General features: G+C 43.4%; 1 protein-coding gene across 7 annotated transcripts in view; it reads right to left on the bottom strand.

Annotated features, from left to right (window-relative positions):
• The window catches only part of LOC136562607 (uncharacterized), an 85281-nt gene that overhangs the window by 46786 nt on the left and 12010 nt on the right, over nt 1-26485 (bottom strand). For all 7 annotated transcript variants that reach the window (XR_010784534.1, XR_010784533.1, XM_066559536.1 and 4 more), the window contains one exon: nt 13495-13616. Coding sequence is in view for 5 of the 7 variants with exons in the window: in XM_066559536.1 (XP_066415633.1) it covers nt 13495-13616 (122 nt within the window). In the remaining 2 variants the exon portion in view is untranslated. The remainder of the gene's footprint in view (nt 1-13494; nt 13617-26485) is intronic.

Here is a 26485-nt window from a genome sequence, read left to right on the forward strand (position 1 = left end):
TCCTTTACTTTGGTGTTTAGTAGTCATGTAGAATAGACAACAGGTCAGGCAAATCACAGTGAGGGAGTTACTGGCCAGATGCAGCACAACGAGATTCTGCAGGACATGGTCCTGTTGGATTCTTCTTCAGGAATTCATGAGAAGCACTTTATGTTCCTCCCAAGTGGGAAAGGACACTGCTCAGGGACCCAAAATAAAACATCAGCTCAAAATCACGAGGGACAGAGGTTTCAAATTTAGACATGAAGAAGCAACCTTGATCTAACGCATCGGCTCGGTGCCGCACGGCAGCGTGGTTGGCCAAGTATTCCAGCTGGGAAAGGGGACTTCTGTTTTCCCACATCATTTCAGACTTGAGAGATATGTATTTAAGGTTCTTAAATATGCCAGAATCACATCAATCTATTCAACCCTTGTTCTGGTGCAAGGGAAGTCTAATCCTTTTCTTGGGAGGGAAGAGGCTTCAGACCAACTCTACCAGATCAGCTGCAATCTAACGGCCTTTTTTATCCCAGCTCCAGTAAAACTCACTATAGAGCCAGTTGTGAGATTAAAAGCTTTTTTAAGTTGCTATCTTGGGAAATTTCTTTCAAGGAAATTACTACAAAGCCTTGTTTTAGTGTGTTCCCCTACTGTGAGTCCTACTGTGTTTTTTTAATAAGGAAAGCCATCCATCCATAGAGGTGTATCCTGTTCTCCATGCTTGAGTGTCTAACAGCAGGCACATACAGTAGACACTCTGATGTTTTGCCTCTTTAATTTTCACTCCATAATGTTGGTGCCTGGTTCTCCTGACTGCACCTTTCAGAGCAGTTTAATTACAGGCATGCACAGAATTTCGAGAGGGGATCTTCAGTGATAATATTCAGATGTTAGGGACAAGTTTATTACAGAGAGATATCCAGATGATTTTTTTTTTTTAACCATAAAATAAAATCCTTCTATGCAGTTATCACGGGATGGAAAGTGAGATAATATTGCCAAGGGAAAAAAATAAAAATACTTCAAGGCTAAACCAGAAAAGAGTATGGAGATGCTTCATTTAGTCTTTAAAAGATGCTTCATATGGAGATGCTTCATACAGATATAGAGATGCTTCATATAGATATAGAGATGCTTCATTTTAGTCTTTAAGAAGACAACCTTATGCTAAATATGAAAGTATGGCAGATCCATCACTGAGCTTTCAAGCAAATAGGACACAGCCATAGGTTTCCACACTTAAATTCCCAACCAAATGGAAATAGCTCATGCCACTGAATTTATTAGCCCAAGGATTTTACCCCTGATTTTGATGAATTTTTTTAAATTGAGCTAAGCAGCTCCCTGATAAAAGGTTACTGTACCACTCAGATATCAGGCTTGGAATGTTTTTTTATAATAACAGGCCAGGTACAGGGTTATAAATGAGCCCTGCTCCATTGACTCCAGACAGGGTATGAAAATTGATTCAATGGAGCACCATCAGTCCTCACCAGCTGAGTATCTGTCCCTCTAATCACAACTAAAAAGATTTCCCGAGTCAATTAAAGGCTCGAAGCCTCTACTCGCTCACACCAAATCCCTGCTAACAATGCCTTCATTTAAACCCTGATAAACTTCATTTAAACCCTGACAAACGGAGCACACGCTCTGCCTGGTGCCATGGGTGCTGCTGGAGATTGAAATCCCCGCTCATCCCAAGGCTCCAGGCTCTCCCCTCGTGCCTCACGTGGGTTGGGATCACACCTGGCTGCCCCCAGCCCTGACACCTTCCTCGGGTGTCTGACACAAAAATTAGCACATTCATTATCTTTGCCAAGGGGAGGGAGCACCAGCCACGCCAGGCAAACATGTACCTTTGCTGCCAGAGTGGGAGTACTTTAATTTCCAAATTACACCCATAAATAAATCAAGGCGCAGAAGCTGATAAATGAAAGATTATGAAAATAGTAATATCCCGCAAAATCTTGAAAGGCATCATAATTCCTCAAACAATTATCTTCTGTCATATTTGCGAGTAGCCCATGTAGTTCAAGAACAGAAAATACAAATGTGCTCCTTTAAAATTCATGAAACCACTCATTCTGTCATAAAAGCAGGCATCTTTCATGGCTACTTATTTCACACAGTCTCATAACTAATACTGACAGATACTTGGAATGCAAAAAAAAAAAAAAAAGGAGCGCTGGACAAAGAGCTTGAGCTGTTGAGCTGCTCAATTCTTACATTTTTATGCTTGAAATGGAAAATAAAATCATATATTATAGAAGGCTGCAGAATTTCTGGTATAATTAAATCAAAATTTGTAGATAAAAATGAGATTGTACAAAGACTGGTGGTGTAGTGCTCCCAGGATTGGGCTGTGCTGCATCCATGACAACAGGATGGAAGGTTGCTTTTAATACTATTATCTTACATACCCACAGCTGAATGCTAATGCAGCTATACTGAGGAAATCAAGTTTCAGATCTGTATCCACTGAACTTACATCCACCAGGCAGGGACTTTAAAAGCCAGGCGAGCACACAAAGACCAATATTATAGCTCTGTCAACTCCCCAAAGGTCACAGATTTCAAAAGGTATACACAAATATTAATTGTCAGGTAGTTCTGTGCCGAGGAGCAGAACTGAGGCAGAAATCAGGTTTTGTGGCCATAATTCCCTGCCAATTTCAGTTTATAAAATGGAGGTGCAGAAGGAAGCAGGGAAGATTAACTGGGATCAGTTCATGTTCCCTGCGCTGACACTCGGTGACGTGTCCCCTGTGAACATTGTGTCAGGAAGGCTTTTCCCTCTTTCCCTCACTGAGGGAGATAGAAAATGTGGGAGAGCAGCTGGGCAGCCTTGTTTCCCAACACTTCTATTGACTCAGTCCTTGGGTTGTGGGCTCCCCATCCCTGGCAGTGTCCAAGGCCAGGCTGGACAGGGCTTGGAGCAACCTGGGACAGTGGAAGGTGTCTCTCCATGGCAGGGATGGAACTGGATGAATTTTAAGGTCCTTCAAACCCAAACCGTTCCATGATTCCACCCTGGCTGGGGACACACAGAGCTCCTGGTCCCTGCCTGCCCTGTGCCTGCACAAGGAGCCTTCTGCTCTCCCATGGGAATCTCCATATCTGCCCAAGCTCCTTCTACAATCACCTCCAGCTTCTCAATTCATCCTGTCCTGATTTAGAAATATTTTGCTGTAAAATCATGTATCTACATTAAGGATATCTAACTTTGGTTATAAAATCATAAAACATAAAAAATACTGATTTACCTGGGGGCAACTGGGGTAGTATTCCTAAAATTGCAGAGTTCTGAGCTGTCCTGTGAAATCAGGGCATTCTTTCTCCTTAGTGCCAACAAAATCAAAAGGGTTCTGTGAGTTCCCAGGTGAAGAAGTCCTCTCAAGCCTTGTTCTACCAGAAGCAGCCCCACAGCACTGATCCATCCAGTATTCCAAAGGGAAACACAGCCCCACCAACGCTGGAGCCTCCCCTTAGCACTCAGCTCATTTTCAGACACCTCACACTATTTTTCCCTCTCCAACTCCTTACACTTCCAGGCGGAGAGCTCCAAACTAAATGAGCCACTGACCACTCTCCTAAAATAGTTTGTAACCTGTAGTTATCCAAATCCTTCTTCTTGATAAGCCATTGGCTCATACCCTGAGCAATTCATTTTTAGATGCACTATGAAATTCTGATGCACTGCAGGAAGTTCTGGATCTCTGGAGCTCTGGCTTTGTCTCACACAGTCAACAATGTGGACAAGTAAAAATACCCTTTTTTTTGTCTGAAATCGCTCTTAGAGTTACTGTACAGGAAATAGAGATGGTAAAATAAAGAATATATAAAGAAATCAAAAAAAAAATAAAGATAATAAAGTAAACTGAGGCAACTGAACTAAAATATTGAGAAGAGACCAGTGGGAAGGATTTGTATGTCCATCAGGACTTGTGGATCAAGCTCATGGAGTGCAAACCCCTGCAGAAGTTCAGTTCCCAAAGGGTTTTTTCCCTGTTTCTTTCTTTTTTCTCCACAAAACCGTGGCTTCAGTGGGGCAGCATAAAGATGTTTCATTTAAGAAAAGCAAAAGGTGGTAGCAACAGTCACAGTGGTGAAAGCTTTGGCCTCCAAGTGGCAGAATGTCAAAAAAAGTTGTAGCATTTTATGATACTGTAATTGAAAAAAGTATTAAGTTGTTAGTGGAAGTGTATTTAAGGGAAGCCCCACACGTGGATATAATAGAAAATTAATCCTCAGAGCTTAGATAGTCCCTGAGGATGTAGAATCCATCATGAAGTTACCTCCTGTCCCAGATTTTCTTGTTGCTTGCCTCTGCTGACAACAGTTGTCTTTTCATTGGAGAATTTGATATCAATTTACTCAGACACCAGGGGCAAGAAAGGATTTCACTGTCTTCATCTGAAAGACACTGATGCACAGAATTAGGACTTTGAACAGATGCCAGAGTGAAATAGTGACACATCCTCTAAAGCCACAACCACAGGTGGCCTCAGCAAATGGTCCAGAGCCTCTCAGGGCTGCCCAGCCAGCCACAACCCTCCCAAATTTCTGATGATGAGAAGGGAGAGCCCCCCTGATTGCAAAGATCTCCTTCCAGGCAAAGATCTGTTTCCAGGCCAACCCACAGAGAAATGTCCTGGCTGTTAATGCCCTCCTCCAGACCATCCCAGAGTAATGGGTGAGGTTGGAAGCACCACTGGTGCCAAATCCCTGCTCAGGGAGGTCCTCCTGGAGCACCTGGCACAGGGTGGGTCCAGGTGGGTCTGGAATTCCATCCAGAGTGCAGGGAGTGGCTGCTCCCAGGGCATTTTCAGGTTAAAATCCCTCAGAACTGGCTTGTGTATTTTAAGCATTAAATTAACTTCAGATGATGCAACAAATAACTTCAGCAAATTTCTTACCTCCCCTAATCTGAGCACAGAGCTGCCTGCCTTCTGCTGCTCACTGATCCAGAGCTGCAAGAGCCAGTGGGACAGAGCAGCAGGAGAAGTGATGACCCTGCAGGCAATCATGGAGATCATTCCCACCCTTCTGGGCATTTGGTGAAAACTGAGCTTTACCCCAAGCTCATTGTGAATCTTTCCCACTTAAAAGTGCTTTGACTCCTTTCTTTTTCAAGCCTTGCTTACACTGAGGATTTATCACAGAAAGCTCCACAATAAAATGAGCTGCCTCAACAACAAAATTGCCATGCAATGGCTGGTCCTGCCCCCACAGGGGATCTGATTTGGGTGCTCAGTGAGAGCCCAGTGGCCTGGTGACAGCTCTGGAGAGGAACAGCCCTGTCTGAGGTGTGGAGCTGCTCCCACTGTGCTTTCTGCTCAAATGGAAAACTGACTGCAGCTGAAGGGACTTGCAGCAAGCAGAGCTTGTGCTTTGTTACAGCCAGGAGCAACCTAAATTGGACATCTAAAATTAGACAGCGTGAATTTTCTCCTGAACATCCCTGCATCTTGATGGTGGAAGGGTGGAAAATGAAGGTGGAAAGCTGGGAGCAGCAGAGGCAAACCCTCTGCTTGCCAGCAGCCTCCAGAGCCTCTGTACTCAGCACATCCTTGACCTTCCCTGATCCCTCACACCCAGCACAGCCCTGCCAGGGTTTGGACTCAACCATGCTTCTAATAAGGCACAAAACCACATTATTTTTATCAAAAGGCTCAGGGATCAAACTGAGACAAGCAATTTATTCCAACAGAAACCAAGGCATCACCTGAGAATACTCGCATGGAAGGTTTCTCTCCAGAAACAGGGAGTGAAAGGAAATGCAAAGCCATCAGTTGTTGCTGTCCTCCGTCATATTTTATCATATTCCTTTGATGCTCCAGTGAGGTTCCTCACCCTGAGCCCCCCTCTCAGGCTGGTAATTCAGTTCAAGATGTAAAAATCAGCCTGAAAAACTGTGAGACACCAGGCAGAGCTTCCCCTCAGCTGCTTCACTGCCCTCACCTCAGCTTCAGCAGAGACTGAACACCAGACGCCCCTTTCTGCCCACAAACCCCACTTTCCACCCATGGGGAAACTCTAAATACTCCTATTTTATCCCACAACATGGCAAACACCCAAACCCATTAATGCAGCTACAATCAGATCATAACTTCTTGTCCTCACAAGCAGCCCTGATCCAGGATGGGCTCCATGGGCAGGAGAGGGAGTGATGATCCCAGCAGTTGCAAAAAAATGCTCAAACCAACTTGATCTTTGCCATACTTGAATAATCTGGGCATGCAGGGGTGTAATACACTGAATATTTTTATTGGATGTTTTTAAAATAGAGATATGACCTGGCCATGATTCTCTGGTATTGATTTCAGCAAAATTCTGAGGTCATGTTGTTTGTTTAAAAAAATAAATCATAGAAGGGTTTGGTTTGGAAGGGACATTAAAGCTCATCCAGTTTCAAATCCCCTGCCATGGGCAGGGGCATCTTCCACTAGACCAGGTGGAAAAATCACATTTCCTCAGCCCATGAGGGTTCCAGCTGTCAGCAGTCAATGCTGCCTTCAACTCAGGTACCCAGCTCTCATTTTAAAAGCTCTCTCTCACATTTTGTTCTTTTTCCTAAACCAACATTCCTGTTTTGCCAAAAACACACCAAAAACCATTTGGGTTTCTGTGAGTGGGCCAGGGGTTTTGGCAGACAGGGAGTCCCAGGGGCAGCACCGGCTGCTCGGGCTGAGGCTGTGTTAAACTGCCCTCCATAAACCTGGCTCTGGTGTTGTTACAGCAGCAGAAGCCCCCAGTCAGACCCTGGGAGCACAGAAATCCCCGGGTTCCTCATCTCTCTGTGCCTGCAAAACCGAGCACTTGTTGCTGGGAGCTCTGCACACCCAGCACCAGAGCCCGGCCTTGCTCCTCTCCCCTTCCCTGGGAGTGAACCCAACCTGTGCTCAGCCGCTCCTGATACACATTTCCCATTTTTCCCCAGTTTTTACACCAATTCCCTGACAGGCTTTTCCTCAGCAGCGTTTGCAGTGTGGGCAGGGCTTTCCCTCCCCCTCCTCCTCCTCCTCCTCCTCCCTGGCAAAGGGCCCATCTGGCATCCATGTGGCAGCCCCTGCTAAGTGGGATCTGGAGGAAAAGTGCCACATTCCCAGTGGCAATCCCGGCCACACCAGCACAGGGACACACAGGGAAATCACTTCCAGACTATTTCATTTTTTTCCCCCAAAGTGTGGAGCATCTCACATGCATAAAATCTCATTTTCCTGCAACTCTTTGCACGGGGCTGCAGGGATATGGTTTTAAACCTCTCCAAAAGCTTAAGGTCTTGCCTAAACCTGGCTCAAGGTCCTGCCTAAGCTCAGTTCCAGCTGCATCATTCAAGGGGCTCAGTGCACAACCCTGATGAAAAGAGCAGGGAGAACACATTTGCTACACCAAGTTACCTCAGTTAAAAGCTGTTTGGGTTTAATCCATCCCTTTTAGGACCCTTTGTGTTACAGGGGGAAGGGAGTCTATACAAACAGGGTTGAAAAAAAAAAAAATGCATTGCTCACATTTTTTAAAAGTCGCCTTGGGCAGTTATAAGTTACATAAAGTTGCTCCTGTTCCTGTTGTGGTTATGCCAAAGTTATCTGAGGTGACAGGCATAAAGTGACAGCTCCAAACTTGGGAAAGAAAAGTTCCCAAACTGGGCCTTTTCACTTACACAAAATCAGAATAAAACCAACATACTGCAAATTCAGACAGGACTTCACAATTTCATAGCAATGGTGAAGATTATTCTAATACTTTTTACAAAAAATATAAAAAATACTTTGATTTAAAGCCAGAAAAATAGCTTGTAGATAGCAGAGTATGAAACTATTCTTGTTTCCAGTAGTTGCAATCATGAACTTCACTTAGCTTGACACTTGTGTAATAATGTGAATATTTAGCTTTCCTGAGTATTTATTCCCTAAACTCATGACTTCTAGAAATCCTTCTAGAAATCTCTATCACTTGAGAAAGAGAAGTTAAAATGAGAGATATTCTGGGGAAAATTACTCCCTTTTCTTAACATTCTTCTTCCCCCCACACACACATTCCCAATTTCCCACACACATCTTGAAGGCACTGCAATGCAAGTTTTCAGGAACTAAATCTACGAGAGAAATCAAAAAGAAAGGCTATTTTAAAACAATCAAGAGACAAAAATAGAAGCCATCCTTAACTAAATACAATGGCAAAAAGTTGGACATCTTTTGTGTCTTTTATGAGCGACAGGGAGAGGAATGATTAAAAATGTACCAAGAGCCCCGAATGCCATTTTACCGTCATTTCCTTTGATTAACCTTCACCTGACCTCAATCCCTAAGGCAATTTCAGTTTCTTTTTGTTCTTCCATTTAAATTCTCCACTCCAGCAGGTGAGTACAGCCCTGTCACTGCAGATTGGTTTGGGGGAGGACTGCACAGAAAATATCGGGGTTTTTTCTGGAGAATCATTGGGAAAAACCTTAACATGGACAATAACGTGTCACATTTACTCCAAAAGTGTGACTTTTTTAATAATCCTGTAGAACTACAGAATTATTTACTTTTTAGGTATTAATTAAAGCAGAGTTGGACCAGTCACACCAGTTTCCCACCAGTGCAGGAACTTGGTGTTACTGGTCCACCAACCATGCCATGCTGGAAATTCTCACCAACATCCCCACTGTACATCTGCAATATCTGCTTCCACCTGATTTATGAATGTAGCATATAAATGTAACCTTCCCACTGGAATGGGGGGAAAAACAAAGGACAGCATGAAAAAAAACCTTAAAAAATCGATTATAAACTCTTGGCAGAAGGAACGGATCCAGAGTTTGCACAGGAATCTTACATTGCAATTTTTTCTTGCTTTAAAACTGTTTTCCAACAGGTTTCATGATCTCAGGGGTGGAGTAGAAATCATGGAATGCTGCATACTTAGACTCTGTTCTTTTAGTGTTAATGGGATAATAAAAAAAAGACAAAGTTGTATTCAGCACTGATGTATTGATGGTCTTAAAGGTCTTTTCCAACTAAACATTTCCAGGGTTCTCTATCTACAAAAATCCTGTAAGATCTGTAAATTATGCCTGGTTATGAAATGGTGAGGAATTTTCTGACCTATTTGCTACATCATAGGCTGATTTAAGGGATAAACCATCCTCATCCATAGGAACTGATGTGATGCTGAGGCTTCTGATGGCACATTTTTAATCTCTCAGCAAAAAATATGAGATTTAACAGTCAAGTTAAGCCTAGAACCAAAGTGCTTAGTTTCAGCTTGTGCCACTGTACCAGCTTACCTTGGGATGAAGAGATTCTTCACCACACATGGCCTTTTTTATCATCCCAAAATATATTTTATTCCATAAGCAGAACTTATGGGTTCAATGTAGGCTTTGCTTTCTCTGCTGTCAGCCCAAAGCATGATCTGACTGGATTCATATTATCTCACTTCCATATAGTTCTCTCTAGAGGAATTTCAGGACAAAAAAAATAAAATAAAATTGTCCCAAACTGACACAAACATCAGCATTTCTTGCAAACCACCAGGTAAAAAAAAGCTCAGTTTGGAATAACTGAAATTTTTGTAGGGATGAATAATTTTGAAATATTTAATTTCTTCTGGGCTTCCTAATTTTAATTTTCTTGCTACCTGTAGATAAAAATTGAGATGAAACACAGACTGTTGGGTATCAGAATGACGAAATAGATTAACCTGGCAATTTCCAAACTCTGGTGTTGTAGGGAGGTGACTCATTAGCTCTGATCCTCTCCTGGTCCTGATTTTATTCTCAAAAACTGGCAAACTGGCCACAAACTGGCCCTTCCTGAGAGCATGAAGGAGTTACAACAGAAAAGTCTTGTAGATCTCACTCATGAGCCTTTTATGATCTTAAATATTTCACAATATTCATAAAACGCTTTATAGACACTCTTAAAATTCAAGTTTCTTCACCTGCTCTTACCCAAGCTGCGCTTCCTTTGCGCATCCGGACACACCCAACTCTGGGCTGTGCAACTTGGGGCAAATTCTGCCCAGTTTTCCATCCCAACATCTCCCCCGGGCTCCGCAGGAGCGTGTCCAGCTCCTGAGCGACAGAGGCGCTCACCTGAGAGAGCACCAGGCTCCAGTGGAGGAGGAAGGGGCTGGGAAAGCGCCCGGGGGAGGGAGGTCAGGCGGAGGTTAATCGAAGGAAATGACAGTTTGATGGTATGCACGGCCCTGGAGATCACATGTGGGCATTTGCCTGGGAAATATTTAACTGTTTTATCTCTATTTAGGAAGAGAGCAAAGTAAAGTGCACGAAAAGGCAGGAGAAGACATGGGTGGGATGCGAAGATTGCAGCTGGGAGGCAGAGAGAGCCCAAAGGTGCCAATTCTTCACGGGGTTTCGCCCACATCAAACACTTCACTGCCATAAAAAACAGCACAGGGGCTGGGGAGGCAGGGAAATTCAATAAACCTCTCATTTACCTTGCTCCCATAGTTATCCCAATATTTATTGCTCTTCTCCCAAAACAGGTGCTGGAGCTAAGAAGGGAAACTTTGCGGAAGTCTCAAAGTTATTTGTGTCTTGTAATAAACTTGGCTTGGTCACATTCCTGCCTTATTTATGTTTCCTTTCCAACAATTTTTGTGTACTCAGATTTTTACTTTCAGGAGTTCTTTCCAAACCTGATTTAAGCATGTGTGAAGGTGGAAAAGGATTTTTAAAAACTGTCTCCTCAAATATTTAATCATGAAATTTATTCTAGTATTTGTCCTCAACTAATTGGAGAATTAAACCAATACCACCTGACTAATCAATCACAAATACATAACACAGCCTGAATTCTGATTTCTACTTTTGATTAATAAAAAAACCCAATGAGTCACTAGAAAAATTTTGACAACTATTTTTTCTTCATTCTTCCTACAGAATAAGAGGCAAAATTCACTGAGTGAATTATTAATTCTGAGTTATTCATCCAGCCCTACTAAAAACTAATCTGTTTCTTTTTTTTAAGCATCAAAAAGGTCTTTCAAATGGAGGTTGCAATAATGAAATATGGCAGCAGATCTTGAAACGTGCCCTTAGCCAGGCTGCAGATATGGAAAAGGTTACAGAACCAGAGTTATTAATCCCCATCACTCTGACAATTGATTTTGAACACAGTCTGTTGGAGTCTTTATAATGCAAGATCATAAATGTTCAGAACTAATTTATTGCTCTTTGTTCCACCTGGCAAAAACACACTGTCAGATTGAGTTGTGTTGACACAAGGACGCAGATGAGAATTTAAGTTGTGTTTTTATCCACATTTGTAAATTTGTTTGCCATGCCTGTGTGCGGCTAGAAGAAAAGGATTTAGAAACATTCATGAAGGAGTTAAAAATGTCTGCAAAGGAGCAAAAACACAGGTTATGCTCTCTTTCCTAAATGGGAAATGTTTGCACAAATAGTGGTATATTTGAAATTTAATAGTGAAAAGTCCTTATTTGAATTTGCCAGTATTGATAATTTTGGTTTGCACCCTGTTCCCTTGTATCTCTCATATTTCCATAGGTAAACACATAGAAACATTTGCTTTATTCACATATTGACTTCCACACCAGGCAAGGATTCCCCACACACCAACGAGGGAGACACAAAACCTTCCATCCTACCTGGCTTTTTCCATTTTTTAATCAGTCATTTCAAAGCCTGAACCTATTCCATTTATCCCAAAAATTCCTCAATTTGTCCTTGCTGCTTGCAGAGGTTGCCACCACTCCGGCCCTGCCAGGGAAGTGCCAATCCCAAAGAGGGACAAGTCAGGGAAGGAAGGGAGAAGGATCCCCTTTACAGGGACACAAAACTCTCATTTGTAAAGATTAGGGGTTTTTTAAGGATCAAAAAGAATGCATTACAAGAAAGCTCATTTTGATAATAAAATCCTGTACCATAGACCAAGAATTCCAGAAAGGATGAATTACAAGGCTTCCAAAGGCCTACAGAAGCAGGGAACTGAAATACAAAAAATAGCGAAAGGGAAGAAAAACAGAGGAATGTTTCCATATAAAAAATGCTCCTATCCCAACGTCTCCAAAGTATTTTTCCTCAGCAGAAAGACAAACTTGTAAAATTACCATTCTTTTCAAAATAACCACACAATACTTCTTGAATAACACTTTTCCCTCTTACAGATTTTCCAGTCCAAGAATATAACTTTGTCCTTCCATTATCTGGGGGTAGAATCATTTAATTGTCCTGGCAACTTTGTTCCTTTTGAATTCTTATTTTTACCACGATTATGAACTAGGAGAGCTGTGGCTGCATGCTAAAACTGCTGCATTCAAGACTTGTAGGCATCTGTGTGATATTGAAATTAATTTCCAGTATAAAACAGTTAACAGAATAACCCTAGATAAAGGCAAATATAATATTAATTCCATTCTTTTTGTTGGCAATGTTGTAAAGTCCATTGCTGAAGTAAAGAGCACTTTGCTGAGCCAGATACAAATTAATTTTAACATTCTTCTTCAAATAGGAATTTTAAAAGTCAAGTAAAGGCTGCAGTAGCTTTGAAACATTTCAGTGATTATTTTAATTACCTATCATAGAGCTGTGAGACTGCAGAGGGAGGGGAGAACAACACCTGGCGTACTCACAATGTTTTTTCTGACATAAAGAAGAAAAAATACTTTCCAAGCCCTCAGACCAACAAAAAGCTCAACAAAGTCAACACAGATTGGGGTTTTGTCAGTGTATTAATGTTGTGATTTTAGCCTGGACTACGCGTTCTTATTCTGTCAATAACAACTTTCACTTTTAAATAAACCCACCAAATCTCCAAACATTAAATCTATGAATTCTGACAGCTTTAAAGCTTGTTTTTCCACCCAAAGCTGATGCACACGTGGGGTTTCTTTCCAGGCTCTGGCTCTATAGCAAATAAAACGTCGCTTCACTTTTACCACAGCTACACAAGGAAAACTCTATTTTTTGTCATTCCGACCCTAAATAGAATTGGGAACTGGAGGTTATTGGGACTCCTGCTGGCCTTTGACACCCAGCACCTCGGGAATCAGCAGTGCTGGGGGGGAAAAAGCCCCCTCAGAGGCAGAGTTGTCATCCCCACCCTCCATCTGTGGCCGTGCTGGGAGGAAGGGCTGACCCCATCACTGCACCGCAAACACCGCCGGAATCAACAACAACAAATCCAGAAATGAAAAAGGAAACGGCCTGTCAGGAGTCAGGTCAGCCCATTTTATTTGCACATGTGTCAGGAAAGATAGAAGGAATCGCTGAATTAAATTAAATCAAAGCAAACCTGCTAATTAAAACAGCTAAAATTATGTTTGTGAAGATGTGTGACTGGTTTCCTGCTTATCTGCAAATAAGCCTCCCCATAATATAAACATGTTTCCATCTCCACTTCATTTATAATAAGTCTTTAGGCAGATTGTAATTAGTATTTAGAGTTTCTAATAGAAGATCTATTGTGCTGCTGGAGCAATATTTTTCCTGACCATCAAAATAGTGATTATTTCTGCATCAGTCTCAAGGGTTCTCACCTGTTCTTCTCATGCTGGTCAAAGTCTTGCATCCAATTTATCAGAATCAAATTGGGTATTTGTCTGAACACCATCATCTTCAGAACATATTGCTTGTAGTTAACCACTGTATTCAACTCCACCTACAAGCCAAACCAGAAATTATTATCAGTTCTGTTTGAATTTATCCTGTAGCTGGATCCTCATTCAAGATTTAAAGAATTATCATGATAGGAAATAGAAAAATGGAGTCAAACAGAAGTTTTGAATGTAAAAAAATGGTACTATTTACAAAAATCAACTTTTTGTTTCTATTTTACTTATTCCCAAGTTTGCAGTGCATAATTTTATACAAACCCAATTACATAGCTCAGTGATTTACTGGCAAAGCTGGCCAGGAGAAAATTATCTGGCTTTAGCTAATGTGTGTGCCTATTTACAATCAAAACAAACCCAGAGAAAATTGCAAAATGGCCACAGAGAAAAAAAAAATAGTCACGTCAGAAATGCACCAGAGGTGACACAGTTTGCAGGATGAAAAAAGTTCACCTTGTATTTATTATTTCACTGGATGAGCAACAAAGTGTGGGCATGGGTACAGATTCAGCCTCCCAGATCAGGCACTATTTATTTATTTCAGTATTTATCTTGAAGCCTGGCTGAGGTCTCAGTGGTTTGGAAATTCTGGTGTTTTCTTTTTGCCCTTTCCATCATTTTTTTGGGGATTACTTTGCACAGTTGTGTGGGCTCTGTTCACCGGGATTGCTCAGCTGTTTACAGCTCCCCTGGCTCTGAAAAGGTTTTGAGATGCAGGTTTGGGAATGCAGGGTTTGGGATGAAGGTTTGGGATGCAGATTTTGGGATGCAGGGTTTGGGATGAAGGTTTGGGAATGCAGGGTTTGGGGTGCAGGTTTGGGATGAAGGTTTGGGAATGCAGGGTTTGGGATGCAGGTTTGGGATGCAGGTTTTGGGATGCAGGTTTTGGGATGCAGGTTTTGGGATGTAGGGCCCCAAGGCCCCAGAGCTGTGTGCACATCCCAGTAACAGGAGCTGAGTGGATTTTGGGATCTTGGAGATGAAAATCATAACCAGCAACACTGCAATAACATCTGGGTGTTATTTCTGCTGACAAATCCTATGGGTTTTGTTGTTGAAACATTTCTGACCCAACACAGAATGCCTGGAGGGAAGCACAGGATCTTTTCTCATTCGTAGCAAGTGACATTTCTAAGACAAAAATACAAACCAAACCTTTACAGTTTTTTTTAATCACACCACAAATTATTTCAGATTATTGTATGATTTTCCCTGGCACTTGGTACAACTCTTCAGTCTGAGATTTTGCTGGATGTGGCCCAGAGTTCATTTACTCACTCACCTCCAAACAAGAGCTTCCTAAAAATACAGTAAATTGCAAATATGCTAAACGCCAAATTTTGCTGTAATTGCATGTGCCAGCACTAAGTCCTGCATCAATGAGAAACCCCACTGATGTCAGCAGGACTTGTGACAACACAAGATTTCCCTCCCTTCAGCACAGCTCTGAAACTGGATCCTGGGTGAGCACATTTGAGTTATGTGGATTATTTGTGATTAAAGAGATTTGGATTAAATCACAGCACTGGTTGTCTCCTCAAGAACACCCTGTTGGTACCTCGCTGATGTGCAGCAATCCAGGTGACCTTACAGAATTTTACAACCCAGAGCAAGCTCTGAACAACTTCAGGGAACAGGGATTCTTTTAGCTCTGCAAAGATCAGGTTGTAAAATGTAAGGAGTTAAAATGCTGCTGTTCTGATTAAGGTTTTTCATGCTTTAAAATTATAATTCGGTTGACAGGGAGAAATTTTTCTTGCAGGGGAAGCCAATCTCAGCTCAACTCCTTGAGCTCTGTTCCATTCATCAGGATGGAAAACACGGCTCCCTGTGCCTTGTCCTAACTCACAGGAAAATTCAAATAAAGGAGAACAATGTCTGAATACAGAAATCCACCAAAATGCCACCAAATCCTAGCTCACCCTCCACTGCATCCCTGCACTATCTCACCTGATTTTTAAAAAATATCTTTGTGAAACCTTACTTTTCATTACTACAGTCAGTCTTCATTTAGCCCAAAAATAAAATCTATTATTGCTTATATAAATGAGCAATAGGATTAATCATAAACAATAGAAAGTGGTTTCTTCCTCTCTGGAGGACACAGCTGAGAACAGAACTTGGTGAAATGACTCTCTACAGTAACTTCCAGCTCACCAGTGCTCAAGTTGAACTCCAAATGCTTCACACAATTCCAGTATTCTGGAATTCTTTGATACTTCAGCAGCTTGGGAGCATCTGCCCTGTGGATGCTGATACACAGCCTCATATCTAACACAGGGAACTTTTGGCAAATGCAGCCACAGAGGTCATGAGGGAGGGAGGGAGGAAAAAAGGCCTGACGGATATAAAGAGACCCAGGTTGCCAAATTCTGAGGGTTTGGCAGAGTAACAGAGATAAAGGAATCAGCAGCCCAGCTTTGCTGCACCGAGCTCCATGCAGAACCCCGTGTCTGCCTCCTCTGGATTAGGCAGCCTGGGAGTTCCTGGGTCCACAGATAACATTGAAGAGAGAAAAAGGAGAACAGGGGAAAAGTAATGGGAATACTTTTCTGAAGTTTGCTTCAAGTTATCCAGCAGCTCAAAAAGGTTTTTAGCCTAAGATACTTCATAAAATTTTCCAAAGGCTTGGAAAGGCTTGGGGGTGGGAAGCTGTTTTATAATCCCTTAACACCTCCAAGAGTTTGTGCTGCTTTCTCTCCCACGTGGACACTGTAGTAAACACTGTGCTCTGAACCTCTGCATTCACATTTGAGCTGAAGGACTTGGCTGAAGCAGCCAAGCTGTGGTGAAGCCACAGGTCTGGAAACTTCCTCCCCTTTAACATCCATCCTCTCCCACCCCGTCCTCTCCTCCACCAAGGACATTTTTAGTAAGATTGCTCTGCAGCTAATTACATTGCCATGGCATCCAAGTACCACACAGTCACGAGACCTTCTTCTTTTAACAGCCCTTGGCTTTGCAGAGAGGAGTTCATGGGGAAACATCCCTATATTTGGAGAGCTGAGGCACCAGGTCAGAGCCTTTGCCCAACTCTGCAGGGGAGAGAGTGGCCAGGGAGCCAAAGCAGCTGCATGGCCACCAACCCACCCAGCCCTGTGCCCTCTGAGCCGCTCCAGGAGGCAGCTCTGGGATTCCAAGAGGAAACCTTGAGTCAATAGAGCCAAGCACCAGCTCACCTTGTGCACTCTGCAGCCTCCAGCAGCCCTCAGAGCAGTGCCAGGCTCAGGGGTGGCCCCAGAGTCCTTCTGGAGGAGCCCTGGTGCCCCTGGTGCCCTGATCTGCCCAGGCAGGAGGTGCTGGGGCAGCCTGGCCCCAGCAGAGCCCACCCTGCACATGGACAGGGGACTCCCACCCTGAGCACCCCAGCCTGTGCCTCTCTTTGCTCTGCATCAAACACATTCCTGTGGCAAACCTGAGGGAACCTGGGCTTTTAACAGGGCCATCCTCACCAGTGCCCTTGTCTGGGGCTGGGGTTGTACTCTGTTATCCACGTGGTGCTCCCTGACTCTGAGTTTCCTACAGGCAATGGTCTGAACTGAGACACCTTGCCAGGATTTCCCTGGAGCCCTCACTGCTGTGACCTTGCTGGGAACTTGACTTGCCCCAGACAGCTCCTCTGATCCCTTTCAGCTCTTCAAGAGCAGAGCACTGACTTGAAAATCTATTTTCCCCGTGCTATTCCTCCACAGAGAACCCAATTACTCTTTATTTCTAATTTCTCTCAGCAGTTTCTCTCATCTGTTTCCATTTCCTTCCTCTAACAGATTCTTTAGTCACATCTGTGCTACTGCAAGAGTTTGGTCATGACTTACTGCAGCCTGGTGTTTATTTGCCTGTTCCTGCTATTAGATCAGGTGAAACCTGTGTGTTATCTTTGGTGTCATCACCTCTCACCACTCTGATGTTCAAATATTTCTTGCACAGCATTTTCACCGATAGTTACTTGGAAAAAAATTATAAATATATAAATTAATATATTAAAGAACCACAACAAAACCTGGAGCAAGGGGATTAAGCCCCACTCATGGAAAGCACAGTCCCACCTCCAGGCACTCCACCAGCACAAGTTGTATGAGGGAAACAGGCTCAACCACAGCAGTTTGACAGGCTCCTAATTTATTCAATTAACAATAAACTCACAGTACTGCGTCCTGAACCTGTCAGCCAGCTGAACTGAGACAACCAGCTGAATACTAAAATCTGCTCTGCCACTCAACTACCTTGGAGCTGAGGGCTGCTAAAATGGAGAGTGGACCCAAAGTAGCCACGAGAGAGGGACTTTGGCCAAAGGTTTAACTTGCTAGAGGTGACAAAACTTGCTCCAACCTGTGCCAAAAAACTGTGGACGTCACATTGTCAGTCTGCTCTACATCACTCAACATGCAATACTTGCTGTGGCAAACAGATTAATTAATAGAGATAACAGAAACAGTAGTATATAATCATAAAAGAGAGAGCAGAAACCACAAAGGACTACAGCTTCCCTATGGCACAGCAGTGATTTTTTTTTTTAAGTGTCCAGTCCCTTTTCAACAGCATTTTTAGAGGAATAGCAGTCAGCCAGATACAGCCACGGATAATCAGTGGTGGATAAAGAAAACCCTTCTCCTGACAATCAGCATCTGCACTTTAAGCTGCAGAAGAAACAGCTGCCTGGCTGTTCATTAGAGAAGGGATTTGCCAAACACCCTCCCTGGTGCTCTGTTATGCAAGGTAGCACGATGTGTGTTCTCTCCTTCCTCAGAGATGGAGCCTAAAAGCAGCCATCGTATTTAGTCCTCCCATCCCCCTAAATCTTCTCCACAAAGGACACTGTCACCACCAAAGCTCTGCAACAAGGATCGTTTATATATCTGACAACCTTTAAACCCCCAAAGAAAGGCAGAGGGAAGCGGTAAAGCTCTCTGAAGAGCTCTTTGGTGGAACAAGCAGAATTATGAGCAGCAGGAGAAATATGAGTAATTAAGACAACAGTATATCTATATCTTACAGCTGACAGAGTGAAGCTGCAAGTTAGCTCTGGGCAAGATGTTAGCAGAGGAAAGAACTGAGCAGCCTGTTTCTAATGTTAGTGTTGAAAAGCCAGCCCAGGAAAAAGGCTAAAGGGACAATTTCATTAAAAAGAAGGAAGTAGGTTGGATTAAGAGAGCAGTTAGATGCAGACTTGTAACATTAAAGGAGCAGGTCAACAGCTCTCTGTCACAAGACAAGCAATCATTTGGGGAATCAGCCGATGTGCCACTCTCGCTGTGCTCAAAAGAAAACGCTCTCAAATTATCTATGGGTGGCTTATAGAGAAAATTAATGCTGGGGAATTGCACCACGGCACAAAACAAAGCCCTGGGGTGCACGGAGGCTGCAGGAGAGCAAAGCACAGCCAGCCAGGATGTTTGCCACCAAACAGCCCACACCAGGGGCTGGTTTTAGGCAGCGGGCACCGAGCAGAGCCAGCGTGGTGGCCAGGACACAGCTCCGGCTCCTGCCTGTCCTGCACTGCCCGGGCTGAGCCAGGGCTGGAACCACCCCAGGAAGGGCTGGGGCTGCTCCCACCCCACGGCCCCTCTGACAAGGGCATCCCCTGGGTTTGGGTCCTGCCCTGGCTCCTCATGCTCCAGCGACTCCCAGCTGGCAGGACAGCCCTTTGTGGCTCCAGCAGCATGGTTTATAGCAGCCCTGGGGCTGTGTTTTCCATCCAGGATATATAAGTGAATTAGTGGAAAATTCGAGCTTACACAAATCACAGAGCCAATGCTCAGTTTGTCATGGCCAGGCAGAATTTTCTCCAGGCTCAATCCACGAGGTGTGGGAAGAAACTGGGGGCTGCACCCACAGCTGGGTTTGGAGCTGGGAAGTGCTGCAGATGAGAGGGGCACAAAAGACCAAGGGCAGCTCCTCCATCCTCACAGATGAATTGTGTGGCTCAGTCCCCTGGGGCTGGCAGAGCAGGATGTGGGGATGTTGGGAAGGAGCCTCCCTTGCCTCCCAGGCTCCATCTGCACAGAGCAGGAGATGGGAATCACCCCGAGTGCAACATTTGTGCTGGAGAAATGGCAGAGGGGCTGCTCCAGATTCCCATTATTGTAAACAAGAGCAGCATTTCCCCAAATGATAAGAGCTGGAGCCAAAGGGCACCAAACGAGGGTCACCAGCTGCAAGTGCTGCTGCCACCCAAGGAGAGGAGCTCCAGCTGCAGCAGGATGGGGACAGGGGAGCCTGGCAGGTGCCAAAACCTCTCTCTGTGGGTATCAAGGGATTGTCCTGATGTGTCTCTCCCAACATTTAGGATGCTCCTGCTGTGCCTTTCTTTATTTGCACCTACAAGCCCCAACACTTCTCAAGCATTTCCCTATCAACACCACCAAAACTGATTTAGATAAAAATACACCTGGAATAGGGGTTTCACAATGAAGCACAGCACAGGTATTCCCTATTTTCCTTCCCTGCTTTCTCAAGGATCATGCCATTCCTGACCATCCCATCACTTATTTGGTGTAAAGACCCTGAGGTGAAGAGTTTTCTTCCTTCACACAATGCTCTGCCATTTTTTCTCCTATCAGGAAGTGAGTGGGGCTGTGCAAGGAGCCCGAGCACCCTTTCCTACACAAACCTGCATATTTCAAACCACAAACTCTAATGACTCCTTAAAATACACATTTATATTCAGCCCATAAATCAAAACAGAAAGTCAAATCCTGCCTGGAGATCGAAATCCTCCCGTGAGGCTCTGTTCCATACCCAGGGAGTCACAGTGCCTGTGGATTTCTGCCTCCTGCTTCAGCCACATCCTCATGCTCATTGAGAGCGCCACAGGATGGAGCCCTTAAAAAACCCCACAAAATTCTCACTTTCCCAAGCACTACAAGGCAGCTAAAATCAGGGAAAATGGCCTCCTGTCATTTTATTGACTTGCCAATGAGTTTATTTACCCACTCAGCCCACAGAGCAATCGGAAAGGCAGAAATGGTTAATATCCCACCACAAGGCCAGGAACAGGTACCAAACTTTCTCCCTGAGCCAGGAAAAGACAATTGTGAGGCTGAAACTGCTCATCAGCTGCTCTTCCCATAAAGGTGAGCATCCTGACAATTCTTTGGGATATATTCTTAGAAAGAGAGCTCAGAATTTCATGTTATTATCATATTATAGACGACATTCCTTTGATAAAGGGTCAGAGATCAGGAAGACAAGAAAAATAAGGAAATAAAGCCCAGTAACAGACAGATCTTTAACTGGCATAATTGGACACCCAAGTCCAAGGGAACTGTGTCCATTAGCAGGAATGGGTGATCTGACCCATATGCTTTGCCACTTTTAAGTGTAAAGATTAAAACAAGGCACCTAGCAGCAGAAATGGGTTGCATTCCATTTCAGAGAGGCTCAGGTTGCCTAAAATTCCGGAGAAATTTCCAGCCTGCCATCATAAAGACTTCAAGGCTGTTTACCCAAACTTCTCAATAGCTCCTTCTAAAAAAGGATGATGAGCAACCATGTTGGGTAAGACAGATTTTTAATGTAATCTGTTTATAGTTTTAGAACAATTTCCAGAATAGAACATTTTTTAAATGTCCTGAGCCTTTTGCATTCTCACTTTGATCATCTCCCATCACGTTATCGTTCAGAGCAGAACGTGATGGAGCCAGGCTAACGAAGCTGCCAGAAATGACATCAGAAAGCCAAGTGACCTGAAAAAAAAGTGCTCCATTTGAGCACAATGCTCTTCTCAAACATTTTCTTTTTTTTAATTTTTTTAATACATTTTAATTAATGTTTTACTTTCACTGGATTTATCTTACTTGCATACAAACTCGGAGCTTGGTCTCAGAAAAAAGTCCTATTGAAAACAAAAAAAAGCTTTATTTGACCAAGGGAAGACTGTAGGAGGTCCTCAGATAACAATAACTAACAATTCTTTTTGGGGTTGAACAGTTTCAGCAAGGACCACTTTCTGAGGAGGTTAACTCTAAATAATAATTGTGGATTTTGCAGCCTGTGGAAGGCAGAGATTGCTCTCTGACAGAGTTTATATTGCTAACCTGATGCCAGCAGACAGCTGCAAAAATGAAGTGATATCAGTGATAAAAATATTCTTTCTCCATGCAGGCAGGAGGAATTGCATGGAAGCAAAGGGCAAATCCCAGTGGCCTCTGTGCACACCAGATCCAGCACATGAAGACAGGGCCTGGCTGACGTGGCACGGCTGATCCCTGCACCTCCTGACTCACTGAGTGCTCACTTTAAATATTTTTTAACTCCTCACATCAAATTTCACAGAGATATCTTGCATTCCTTAGAAAAACTTTATCTGCACAAGATCATTTTCTGGCCCCTAATTCAAGCTGTGTCAGAACTGGCAAATAACTTGGTTAAAAAATAAAATATCATAACGATGCCCCCACCCCCCCCACCTTCTATCTGACGTAGAAACAGATAATTTCTAGTACTAAAAGTGATTAAATTTGGTGCATTTCCAACTTGTATTTTAACAATGCATTACCTCCTGAATTGCTGCATAAATATTAATAGACAGCCTGCTATGGAACTTTTGCCCGTGGTGCCCTTGGAGAACCACAATCACAGCGAGGGGAGCAAAGGAGATGAGAGGGAGCCCTGGAGATGGAGGCTCCATCCCCAGCTTCACAGAGCCACCCCGGGTCAGGCACTTTCTGTGCAGTCTCACAGATCAGCACCATCTCAAAGCCTCGACTTTGTCTGGTAGGAGATGAAAATCTTGCAGCCATTGATCTGCCCCGTGCTCATCTGAAATGCAACCACAAAAACCCCGCCGGGGCCAAGAAGAGCCGCGCCGATTTCCCCCCAAATTAGCCAGATTTTATTTTTGACATAGTGAGTGCTTTTAAATTTCATCTGCAGATGTTTGCTCCTCTAATCACCTCCAAAACGGGTGCATGGCATTTATCTACCTGCATTTCCTGCCTCTGATATAATCTCATTAAAAGTCACGGTGGCTCCAGCTGCCATTTGAAAGAGGCCAAGTGCCCACAGATCCCCTGAAGTCATGCTCAGCCTTCATGAAAATTGGCCAATTATTTAGTTCCCTAAATATGGACTTTGGGGGCTGAAATTCAGAAGATCCTTTTGGAAAACCTTTCTGGTCTGCCATAAACCAGCTCTCTGAGAAGACAACACTATTGATTTTTGTCACCCTAATACAAGAACACCACTCAAAACCTTAAAATACTGGCAGTAAAAGGCACGAGGAGAAAATATTTCTGCCTGCAAACATCTACTGCCCAGCTGTGTTTTGGACACAGGTGGACTGTGCTAAGGGTTAAGTTAATTTAACTTTCACCAAGTTAGAAAGCTCTGAAAGTTTAATCACAAATGAACTCCAGTGGGCAGTTTGGTAGCTCCCAGACAAATATTCTCATTTTTATTCTTTATAGGCACTGCTCAAATCCTCGTAAACCATATTTAAGGAGGGAGAAATTTCATGAGGGGAGGGAGCTGTTTTATATGACAGAATAAGAGAAAAAGGCAACTTACTGTTTTAAAATTTAAATCCGGCCAAATTACCAGAAATGCTGCTGGAAACAGAACGCTGAGAATTCATTATTTTGTTTCAAAGTTAGTTTATCATAAATCTGCCCTCTGACACGTAATAACTAGTAACATTTCGAAGGTTATTTGATAGTAAGTTCAACAGTGTAGGTGACTGAACATGTGAGCTGCATGATAATGAGTCCCAGGGGAAATCAGGCTTTAGGATGCAGGGTGAAGCATCCCTAGGCTTGTATTCAAATGGAAAAAACATATTCAAAAGTTTATTGTTTATCTCCTAAGAACATCAAATAATACACAGGCTTTTGAATCAAATGCATAAAGCACACTGGAGGACTATTTGCTGGGGGAAAAATGCCTGATTTGATCCAAATTCAAAAAAACTAATAGCTCGTACACTGGAATGCACAGAGTGGTTTTGATATAAAAAGTGGAGGGGAGTTTTTGGGTTTGTTCTTTTGCAGAACTGAGAGGCACAGCCAGTCAATTTGCTGCTGCAGCAGGCTCTAGGAAGAGGAGCTCGACAGCTTTAAACCCAGTTGTTCTCAAATCCTCTGCCTTTGGGTACAATAGAGTCCCTTAAGTGTGACAAATACAAATTGCCCTGCTCGGCCTGAATTTCATCTCCAAAACACGGTGGCAGTAATTGATTAATTTGTAGTGTACAAACTAATTTGCAGCCAATACTGAAAGTGAAAGGGTTTGTTTCTCAGCAGGGAGGTGGGGTGCAAACACCCCGCTCTGCCAGGATGACGCAGTCCCACCTCTCAGCTCGTTAAGCTCTTGCCTAACGAATCCTGGGCTGCCTTTATCCAAGTCAGGGGTAGTTTGGGCACTGGCTGTGCTGGAAAAGCACATGAGGCAGAACTTTTTTATTTATAAACCCTCTGCGTGGCAAATGCCGAGGGCTGGGACATTCCAAGCCCGTAACCACGCAGCCACTGGCACCCTGCCACCCCTCTGGAGCTGGGATGGCGATGCCATCCCCTGCCACCCCTCTGGAGCTGGGATGGAGATGCCTTCCCCTGCCACCCCTCTGGAGCTGGGATGGAGATGCCTTCCCCTGCCACCCCTCTGGAGCTGGGATGGAGGGATGGGCACGGAGCACCCACCTGCTCCTGCCCTCTGGGCATGACCCGACCACAGCACCTCATCACTGCTCACCTCCAGCAGTGCTTCCATAGGTGGCAAAGCCTGTGGAGGAGGCATGGTGTTCAAGGATCACTGAGTGTGGATATCTCAAGTGCTGGGTTTTCATCTCCAGAGGAACATCTGCCCCGTTAAAAGTGATCAAACAGGAGTCCTGCTGTTCAGGTGCACAGCCATACCTCTCTGCCTTGGGGAATCACAGGGGGGCTGAGGCTGGGAAAGACCTTTAGGATCATCCTTTTATAGTTACACAGCCCCCTCTGCCTCATAGGCTCCTATTTCATAGTTTGGACATCAAGAACAAAATTAGCCTTTAATTTCAAGATACCTTTCAATAATAAAATCTATTTTTCCACACATCTTTTTAGATTGTCCTCCTTTTTTAAACTCATTGCTTAAATCGTTATATACCATGTGCTTGAACAGTGAAAAGTTACACAACATCTCTCTTACTCAACATCACCCTATCAGTCCTAACTCTTAATATTATGATTACTTTTTTCAGAGATGCAACTGGCAGAGCTTTCCTGACATGCCACAAATCCTAATTATCATCAAAACTCTAAATTCTATGTTAATGAATATCAGGGGTTGAAACGCTCTTATCTTGACAAGTTCTAAAATATCCACTGAATGTTTGTTTATTCACTTCCTATATCAGTATATATTTCCAGACCTTAACTTTGGGAAAACAACAGCATTTAAATAAGCAATGGCAAAGATAAATAAAACCAAGCAAACAGGCAATAACTCTGTCTAAAATGCTTTTTACTATATTTAAGAAGGAATTACCACAGAGGAGATGATTGAACGCTAAGCTATCTGAAAGAAAATAGATTTAGATGGAGAACTTTTTTGGTTCATTCCTTGAAACATAATCTTACCCACTGTCCAACTTTTGCTAATGCTTACACGTGGAAGATGCACTGAGGAAATTGGGGCTGTATTAAAATAAGACACAAAAAACCAACCGCGGAGCTGCTAAAATGAAAATTAAATATGAACGAGCAGAACCGGATCAACCTCAAACTTTGCCTTTGATTCCAGAAAAGAGTTAAAAATGCTCTTTGGAACTGGAGCAAGCCCTGCCCAGTGGTGGGATATGAAAGTGTGCATAAATCAGGGGCTCATTTTCCTATCAGGCGTTCGAGCTCCCAGCTCCGTTATCGGCAGCATCCGCGGATCCGCGGCGAGCGCTCGGCTCGGGCTCCGGCCTCTGTGTGGTCTTTCAGAACTGTCGTTATCAGCTTTCTGTTTATTATTGTGCTCAGTTTAAAGGGAATTTGCCAAGTGATCCCTGGACTCCAATCTTTAGGCCTGTTGTCAGGACAAATTAATTTCTGTGGAAACCCACTGTGCCTCAGATACCATCTAGGAAATGTAGGATTAATGGAGTCCCTGTACAACACGCTTTGTAGTGCGCTGCTGGGGGAGGGGAGCGGGGCTGCCGAGGCACAAACCTCACAAATAAAGCCCCTGCACTTTGGGGGACTTTGGGGGACTTTGTCTGTTTTTTACTCCATCAGCTCACATCACTAATATTTAAAATTAAAGTCCACTCATCGAAAGGAACAGGGCAACTTTTAACAAAAAGAGCAGTGAATGGAAACTCTCAGCTGCCAAAGAGGAGGGACCTGAGGTCTAATTATCAATATTTTTTTATTTTACCCACTCAAGCCAATCTCATCAGTAGGAAAAACAGGATATTAAAAGAAACAGTCTCCTGTGAATCTTACTAGAAAATAATGAAACTCCACACATGATCCTTTGGAAAAGAGGTATTAAAGCTGGATTTCCTACAGGGCTGGGGCATTGCTGTGCTAGCTGACATTTGGGGCTGTTTTTAACAAATGTGTATTATTTCATTGTTGAAAATGTCTGTCTGTTCTTGCAATGATTAAACTTATAAAATTATTTTTCTGGGGGGGGAAAAAGGAGTGGTTCTGTTGAGAAGAGAAGAGAAGAGAAGAGAAGAGAAGAGAAGAGAAGAGAAGAGAAGAGAAGAGAAGAGAAGAGAAGAGAAGAGAAGAGAAGAGAAGAGAAGAGAAGACTCCAATATGTTTTTATGAACCTTTTCTCATTTTCAGGAGGATGACTCTGCCCATGGTGAAATGTCCAGGTTTAATATCAAACACATTGGGAATTCTTGCCCTTATTCTTTTCTCTCCAAAGATAAATCAGTTGATAACATACAGGACAAAGACAGAAGACCCACAGGTTCACATTCTCTGTGGTTTTACATCTC

This window comes from Molothrus aeneus, chromosome 14 (genome assembly GCF_037042795.1).
Source record: "Molothrus aeneus isolate 106 chromosome 14, BPBGC_Maene_1.0, whole genome shotgun sequence".
Taxonomy (NCBI): domain Eukaryota; kingdom Metazoa; phylum Chordata; class Aves; order Passeriformes; family Icteridae; genus Molothrus; species Molothrus aeneus.